Source organism: Salvelinus fontinalis, chromosome 39, assembly GCF_029448725.1.
Source record: "Salvelinus fontinalis isolate EN_2023a chromosome 39, ASM2944872v1, whole genome shotgun sequence".
In the NCBI taxonomy this organism is placed as follows: domain Eukaryota; kingdom Metazoa; phylum Chordata; class Actinopteri; order Salmoniformes; family Salmonidae; genus Salvelinus; species Salvelinus fontinalis.
The window spans coordinates 26,910,488-26,919,786 of record NC_074703.1 but is presented as its reverse complement, the minus strand read 5'-3'; the positions used below and the strand labels follow the sequence as shown (position 1 = coordinate 26,919,786).

At 48.9% G+C, this 9,299-nt stretch overlaps 1 protein-coding gene across 3 annotated transcripts in view; it reads right to left on the bottom strand.

The window, feature by feature from the left end:
• Positions 1-3,321: 3,321 nt before the first annotated feature.
• Positions 3,322-9,299, bottom strand: part of kcnc2 (potassium voltage-gated channel, Shaw-related subfamily, member 2) — a 68,506-nt gene continuing 62,528 nt past the window's right edge. For 2 of the 3 annotated variants that reach the window (XM_055905984.1, XM_055905982.1), the window contains 2 exons: positions 5,806-5,896; positions 3,322-4,861 (listed from right to left, as the gene is read on the bottom strand). In XM_055905984.1, the coding sequence (XP_055761959.1) occupies positions 5,838-5,896 (59 nt within the window). In that variant the 3' untranslated portion in view covers positions 3,322-4,861; positions 5,806-5,837. The remainder of the gene's footprint in view (positions 4,862-5,805; positions 5,897-9,299) is intronic. The other variant, XM_055905983.1, reaches the window with a different exon arrangement.

The window sequence follows — 9,299 nt, the reverse complement described above, 5'->3', positions numbered from 1 at the left end:
CTATAGCAGTGTTTAACACTATTAACACTACACTTATACAACTATAGCAGTGTTTAACACTATCAACACTACACTTACACATTATACAACTATAGCAGTGTTTAACACTATCAACACTACATTTACACATTATACAACTATAGCAGTGTTTAACACTATCAACACTACACTTACACAACTATAGCAGTGTATAACACTATCAACACTACATTTACACATTATACAACTATAGCAGTGTTTAACACTATCAACACTACACTTACACATTATACAACTATAGCAGTGTTTAACACTATCAACACTACACTTACACAACTATAGCAGTGTTTAACACTATCAACACTACATTTACACATTATACAACTATAGCAGTGTTTAACACTATCAACACTACACTTACACATTATACAACTATAGCAGTGTTTAACACTATCAACACTACACTTACACATTATACAACTATAGCAGTGTATAACACTATCAACACTACACTTACACATTATACAACTATAGCAGTGTTTAACACTATCAACACTACACTTACACATTATACAACTATAGCAGTGTATAACACTATCAACACTACACTTACACATTATACAACTATAGCAGTGTTTAACACTATCAACACTACACTTACACAACTATAGCAGTGTTTAACACTATCAACACTACACTTACACATTATACAACTATAGCAGTGTATAACACTATCAACACTACACTTACACATTATACAACTATAGCAGTGTATAACACTATCAACACTACACTTACATATTATACAACTAGAGCAGTGTTTAACACTATCAACACTACACTTACACAACTATAGCAGTGTTTAACACTATCAACACTACACGTACACATTATACAACTATAGCAGTGTTTAACACTATCAACACTACACTTACACAACTATAGCAGTGTTTAACACTATCAACACTACATTTACACATTATACAACTATAGCAGTGTTTAACACTATCAACACTACACTTACACATTATACAACTATAGCAGTGTTTAACACTATCAACACTACACTTACACATTATACAACTATAGCAGTGTTTAACACTATCAACACTACACTTACACATTATACAACTATAGCAGTGTTTAATACTATCAACACTACACTTACACATTATACAACTATAGCAGTGTTTAACACTATCAACACTACACTTACACATTATACAACTATAGCAGTGTTTAACACTATCAACACTACACTTACACATTATACAACTATAGCAGTGTTTAACACTATCAACACTACACTTACACATTATACAACTATAGCAGTGTTTAACACTATCAACACTACACTTACACATTATACAACTATAGCAGTGTGTTTTCCGACTCGCTGAAGTGACCAGGCTGATGTATCTGTTATCGGGCGATGAATCATATTTTAACTGGAGGGCCATTATGGCAACACTCATCTCATTGCTGTTTGGGAGAGCTATAACGCTATCATTACTGCTGTAGAGCATCCAGCACTCAGCACACACCACTACAGCAAGCCCCTGTGGTTGTCGACAGAGGCCTCTGTGTCAGTAACTGGAATTGAGAGCATTTTCTGTGGCTTTCTGAGTACAGAACCTGAAACAATGGCTGAAAATGAGACCCACTCTATTCCCTGATTCACTTTGCTCCCTACTCAACTACACCTCTCTCATACCACACTCATTACATTGTGATTATTAGGATTAAAGCACCACTCTGACGTTGAGAGCTTCGGTTCGATGATCTAAACTTGTTTCCATTCATCAGATATAAATATATTCGTCAATGAAGGTTGGATTCTAACTGATTCTGACAGGTTAATCATAATAGGTTGTGAGCTCATTGATCCCCGTCCCCGCCCTCGTTCCAGTCCCCGTCCCCTCTCAGCAGTGTCTGTCCCCGTCCCCTCTCAGCAGTGTGTCCCCGTCCCCTCTCAGCAGTGTCTGTCTCCGTCCCCTCTCAGCAGTGTGTGTGCCCATCCCCTCTCAGCAGTGTCTGTCTCCGTCCCCTCTCAGCAGTGTTTGTCTCCGTCCCCTCTCAGCAGTGTCTGTCCCCGTACCCTCTCAGCAGTGTGTCCCCGTCCCCTCTCAGCAGTGTCTGTCTCCGTCCCCTCTCAGCAGTGTGTGTGCCCATCCCCTCTCAGCAGTGTCTGTCTCCGTCCCCTCTCAGCAGTGTTTGTCCCCGTCCCCTCTCAGCAGTGTCTGTCCCCGTCCCCTCTCAGCAGTGTGTGTCCCCATCCCCTCTCAGCAGTGTGTGTCCCCATTCCCTCTCAGCAGTGTCTGTCCCCATCCCCTCTCAGCAGTGTCTGTCCCCGTCCCCTCTCAGCAGTGTCTGACCCGGTCCCCTCTCAGCAGTGTCTGTCCCCGTCCCCTCCCAGCAGTGTGTGTCCCCATCACCGTCCCCTCTCAGCGGTGTGTGACACAACATCATGTGGAGAACCTGGCACAACTACTCCACAGAGTTACTAAGACATATAGTATAACACTCAACCAGCACTTAGCGTCTGACACCGACACATCCTTCTCTGTCTCTCTCTTTTTGTCGTTGTTTGTTTTCACGATCAAACCTGCAGACGACCAGTCTTTCACTGTAGGTTGCAGTAGTGCCCAGTTCACAGAGACTTTTAGTACAAGTCTTTCACTGTAGGTTGCAGTAGTGCCCAGTTCACAGACACTTGTCTGTGATGTTTCTCACGGCGGCCCAGGAAAAACGCTCTGATTCTATATTCATAGTCACTATTTTGATATTTAGAAAATTACGGTTGGTTTTTCCCCCTGGCTGTCTAAGGATGTCTCGCGGTCGCCCTTAAGGGAGTTTGATACAGCCCGGGGTGTGTGGAGTTTCTTCCCCTGTAAAACACACTCCTATCCTCAGCTGTTTACATCTTCACGACACACGTTTGCTGTTTCCATGGTGACGGGTGTAAAGATAGTTGGGATGTCTCTGAGTTACCGGCACGGAGGGGCTGATTGCCGCCGGACGCCAGCTGGAGAATTAGAGGCAGCACAGGAGAGAGAACTGGAAAAAGGCATATCATTATCACAACGACTGCTATCATTATCGTTGACGATAAGCCGTAGGAGTAAAGGGTGATGCTAGATATCTGAATGAAAATGGATCCTTCTTCCATACGTCAACAGCGTAAAATGGTGTAGCTTGAACAAAGACAATTGCAATACAATCACCTGTGTGAGTCTTATGAAAAAGGGTGGACCTTAGTTGGATCAGCGTGGTGCTATAGCTGTTCCTCTATCAAAGACAGTACTTCTCCTGCAATTGTGTGAAGTAAGGAAACAACAATGGTTTAAAAGTTAAATATGTTTATGTGATTTTCTCACATGGCATTTCATTTTACACATCTCTTTGAACGTGATATATGTTGTCATCCTGTTTTACAATTTGACATGTTTTCTTTTTTTTATAGCATGCACTTCAGAATGCCAACAAATGGCTCCACAAATACAGACTTCAAACTAGAATTGTCCTCACATTAAAAGATACAGAACATGAAGCTGGATCAAGCCCAAGTGACAGTTGTGGACGTAATGGAGAGAAACAGTGTTGGGCTACCATAACTTTCACAAGTAAACCAAGCACTCCACAAGAGACACAAAATTACATGTTCGAGATTCAAAAAAATAAACACATTTAAATCACTTTTGTCATAGAAGAATAGATACTGATTGGTGTCCCTTGACGTTTCAAAGAGTTAAGCAGCAATGCACTACACAGAGAGTGAGTGTGTGTGTGTGTGTGTGGGGGGGGGGGGTCTTCACTGTGCAGGTCACAGTATTCCAATCCCCCACAGTATTCAAAATCAACCCTCACTATCAGGTCAATGGAGGGGTGCTTTAGCATTGTCCTGTTATATAGGCTGTACTAGACCAGTGTATAATTTCTTATGGCAGGTAGCTAAAATCACAGTGCAAATCGGTGCCTTTCGTTTGGGTGTCATTATTGCAAATTGTATCTGATTGTTGGGGTATGGTGTCCAGGATAACACATCTCTACAGGGTACTTTAAGCTTCCTCGTTCTATGTTCAAACTAGCTGGAATAGTGAAATGGGTTTCTTACAGGTTTTCATTGTTCTGCTTTACAACTGCATGATGTCTAGATGTTACCCTGGAGTTCACAACACACACATGGAAATGCACACCACAGCAATGGAATCCACCAACACGTCTAAGGGAATCACAAGCATTGATGAAACCCTATGTCACATTTATTCAACTTATCCCACGTTATTCTCTCTTTACTGTATATTAAGCAGAATTCATATATTAATACACTCCATTTTCAGAACACATAGTGCCTCAACTGATGCATCTTAATAACATGTATTGCGAGGAGGGATACCATGGAGAGTGATTGATATGGAGGTCTAAGCATGACCCTTTTACCTGGCTCGCAATCCAAAGGACAGATGAGAGAGAGAGGAGCTTCTTGACCCATGTGCTGTATCATGTTATTATTTACAAATACAATATCTAAATAAAGCAGCTAGCCTCGTCTTCCAAGAAGGGTCCTTTTTTTTTCTTGTGACAGTTTTATGCTTCACTCAATATCCATGACATTGAGAATCTGGGAAAAAGACAACTTTCCCTGTCCCATCTATTCCCAGAATTCCAATTGACCTCAGTCTTGGACAGTTCCTGTTTTCCCAGGCAGCGTCATTGGACCTGACGCTTGTCAGTCAACAATCCTTCACCGATGTGAGTGTTCTGGATGGTTCACGTCCCTTGAGTGACGCTGTGTGATTCAATAGGATCCACACACCAATAGGTCTTGTTAGTCCACTGATTGGCTGATGACTGCCGTCATTCCAATCGGACACGTAAACGGCTAAACAGAATGTAAAGCAGGTCACATCTCTAAATATCAGAAATGCATCTCTCTAATGATAATAATCTATAGTCATTATACCAATAACCACATGCAGATTCATGCTATTTTTGTGTTCAGATATTTGCTTCTCATTTACAGTTTATATGTAAAGATGAATATATACAAATCGATGGCATTCTATGAAGTCATGATCGCAAACGCTCAATCAATGCACAGTATTGCAATGGAGGGGGGGGGGGGGTGATTCAATAATTATTTTAATATAGAAATATGGAAAGCGCTAGTCGTGAGCTTTTCGTTTTAATTAGGAGACAGTTTGTGTGTTCAGCAACTGTGAGATGTGTCTGACTATGTGCCAGTTGCTTAGCAACCTTCCTGCTACTAGTATAGACAAAGGATTGGGTGAGGCATATTGCTGAATGGTAATGTCCTCTGTCGTGCGACACACCTGTTAGCATCGGCAACAATTTATGTGAGTAGTAAATTCTCTCATCAATAATGAATTACATCGCTATTAATAAAACAAAGGTTCTGGTTTGATAGGACCATCAAAGGCATTCCTGCTGTCTTTTAAAGAATATACAGAAATGTGTGTGTGTGTGTGTGTGTGTTTAATGTGTGTGTGTGTGTCTGTGTCTAATGCGGTGTGTGTGTGTCTAATGTGTGTGTGTGTGTCTGTGTCCAATGTGGTGTATGTGTGTGTGCACGTCTGTCAAATGCTTGTGTGTGTGTATATGAGTGCACATGCATGCATGTGTGTATAAAGCCATGAGTCATGATGCAGAGGGGGTGCCGATGTCATTTCCGTGACTACAATTGTTGAATTAGCCCCTTCTGCACACACACTAAAACAAAAGGCCATTAGCCAGAGGTGACCACCAGGGATCAGCAGCACAGTGTTTAGCAGGCAGCTCACATGCCATTCAGAATGACAATGTTACCTTTCCACCAGGGATGTGCCTTCCCCCAGCAATTAAAGAATGCTGCTCTCTGCTTGCGTGAAACCAGTAAAGACAATCTCTTTGCAGTTATCTGTGAGTAAACAATATCAGAGACACTTCAGCTTGGCAACACAGCGATTGACAGTTAAATAAGATCACAGTAAAACATTTGAAACAGTAGCAAACCATCATAGCCCACATGCAGAGAAAACAGAAAAACACTGTTGGGCATTTTATGTTGTGTGTTCAGTCCCCCAGGTGGAGGCCAATGGCACGATGCAGACACACAAGTCCCATGCACATTCCCACGGCCCAGGCCCACCGTTTTAACCTGTCTTCTCTTTAGTTTTTATCTCTCCTTCTCTCTTTCTCACCACACCGCTGGCAGATGATTACACAGGATGACGAACAGCGGAGCAGGTGAGAGTGAAAGCGTGGCAGGAGAGACGAACAGCGGGGCAGGTGAGAGAGACAGCGGGTCAGGTGAGAGTGACAGCATGGCAGGTGAGAGCGACAGCGTGGCAGGTGAGAGTGACAGCGTGGCAGGTGAGAGTGACAGCGTGGCAGGTGAGAGCGACAGTGTGGCAGGATGACAAACAGCGGAGCAGGTGAGAGTGACAGCGGGTCAGGTGAGAGTGACAGCATGGCAGGTGAGAGCGACAGCGTGGCAGGTGAGAGTGTCAGTGTGGCAGGAGAGACGAACAGCGGAGCAGGTGAGAGTGACAGCATGTCAGGTGAGAGTGACAGCGTGGCAGGTGAGAGCGACAGTGTGGCAGGAGAGACGAACAGCGGAGCAGGTGAGAGTGACAGCATGTCAGGTGAGAGTGACAGCGTGGCAGGTGAGAGCGACAGTGTGGCAGGAGAGACGGACAGCGGAGCAGGTGAGAGCGACAGTGTGGCAGGAGAGACGAACAGCGGGGCAAGTGAGAGCGACAGCGGGTCAGGTGAGAGTGACAGCGTGGCAGGTGAGAGCGACAGTGTGGCAGGAGAGACGAACAGCGGAGCAGGTGAGAGCGACAGCGGGTCAGGTGAGAGCGACAGCGGGTCAGGTGAGAGTGACAGCGTGGCAGGTGAGAGCGACAGTGTGGCAGGAGAGACGAACAGCGGAGCAGGTGAGAGCGACAGCGGGTCAGGTGAGAGTGACAGCGTGGCAGGTGAGAGTGACAGCGTGGCAGGTGAGAGCGACAGCGGGTCAGGTGAGAGTGTCAGTGTGGCAGGAGAGACGAACAGCGGAGCAGGTGAGAGTGACAGCATGTCAGGTGAGAGCGACAGTGTGGAAGGAGAGACGGACAGCGGAGCAGGTGAGAGCGACAGTGTGGCAGGAGAGACGAACAGCGGGGCAGGTGAGAGCGACAGCGGGTCAGGTGAGAGTGACAGCGTGGCAGGTGAGAGCGACAGTGTGGCAGGAGAGACGTACAGCGGAGCAGGTGAGAGCGACAGCGGGTCAGGTGAGAGTGACAGCGTGGCAGGTGAGAGCGACAGCGGGTCAGGTGAGAGTGACAGTGTGGCAGGAGAGACGAACAGCGGAGCAGGTGAGAGTGACAGTGGGTCAGGTGAGAGCGACAGCGTGGCAGGTGAGAGCGACAGTGGGTCAGGTGAGAGCGACAGCGGGTCAGGTGAGACGAACAGCAGGGCAGGTGAGAGCGACAGCGGGTCAGGTGAGAGCGACAGCGTGGCAGGAGAGAGAGACAGTGAGGCAGGTGAGACGAACAGCGGGTCAGGTGAGAGCGACAGTGGGTCAGGTGAGAGCGACAGCGGGTCAGGTGAGACGAACAGCAGGGCAGATGAGAGCGACAGCGGGTCAGGTGAGAGCGACAGCGTGGCAGGAGAGAGAGACAGTGAGGCAGGTGAGACGAACAGTGGGTCAGGTGAGAGTGACAGTGTGGCAGGTGAGAGCGACAGCAGGGCAGGTGAGAGTGACAGTGTGGCAGGAGAGAGAGACAGTGTGGCAGGTGAGAGTGACAGCGTGGCAGGTGAGAGAGACAGTGTGGCAGGAGAGACGAACAGCGGGGCAGGTGAGAGTGACAGCGGGGCAGGTGAGAGTGACAGCGGGTCAGGTGAGAGTGACAGCGTGGCAGGTGAGAGCGACAGCGTGGCAGGTGAGAGAGACAGTGTGGCAGGAGAGACGAACAGCGGGGCAGGTGAGAGCGACAGCGGGGCAGGTGAGAGAGACAGGGTGGCAGGTGAGAGCGACAGCGGGGCAGGTGAGAGCGACAGCGGGGCAGGTGAGAGCGACAGCGTGGCAGGTGAGAGCGACAGCGGGGCAGGTGAGAGCGACAGCGTGGCAGGTGAGAGTGACAGCGGGGCAGGTGAGAGCGACAGCGTGGCAGGTGAGAGCAACAGCGGGGCAGGTGAGAGTGACAGCGTGGCAGGTGAGAGCGACAGCGGGGCAGGTGAGAGCGACAGCGGGGCAGGTGAGAGCGACAGCGGGGCAGGTGAGAGCGACAGCGGGGCAGGTGAGAGTGACAGCGGGGCAGGTGAGAGAGACAGGGTGGCAGGTGAGAGCGACAGCGGGGCAGGTGAGAGCGACAGCGGGGCAGGTGAGAGCGACAGCGGGGCAGGTGAGAGCGACAGCGTGGCAGGTGAGAGCGTCAGAGGGGCAGGTGAGAGTGACAGCGGGGCAGGTGAGAGCGACAGCGGGGCAGGTGAGAGTGACAGCGTGGCAGGTGAGAGTGACAGCGGGGCAGGTGAGAGCGACAGCGGGGCAGGTGAGAGCGACAGCGGGGCAGGTGAGAGCGACAGCGGGGCAGGTGAGAGCGACAGCATGGCAGGTGAGAGCGACAGCATGGCAGGTGAGAATGACAGCGTGGCAGGTCAGAGAGACAGGGTGGCAGGTGAGAGCGACAGGGTGGCAGATCAGAGGGACAGGGTGGCAGGTGAGAGTGACAGGGTGGCAGGTGAGAGCGACAGGGTAGCAGGTGAAAGTGACAGTGTGGCAGGTGAGAGGGACAGGGTGGCAGGTGAGAGTGATAGTGTCGCAAGTGAGAGGGTCAGGGTGACATGTGAGAGCGACAGGGTGGCTCGTTAGAGTGACAGGGTGGCAGGTGAGAGAGACAGTGTGGCAGGAGAGACGAACAGCGGAGCAGGTGAGAGCGACAGTGGGTCAGGTGAGAGTGACAGGGTGGCTCGTGAGAGTGACAGGGTGGCAGGTGAGAGAGACAGTGTGGCAGGAGAGACAAACAGCGGAGCAGGTGAGAGTGACAGTGGGTCAGGTGAGAGTGACAGCGTGGCAGGTGAGAGCGACAGCGGGGCAGGTGGGAGTGACAGCTTGGCAGGTGAGAGCGACAGTGTGGCAGGAGAGACGAACAGCGGGGCAGGTGAGAGCGACAGCGGGGCAGGTGAGAGCGACAGCGTGGCAGGTGAGAGCGACAGCGTGGCAGGTGAGAGCGACAGCGTGGCAGGTGAGAATGACAGCATGGCAGGTGAGAATGACAGCGTGGCAGGTCAGAGAGACAGGGTGGCAGGTGAGAGCGACAGCGTGGCAGGTGAGAGCG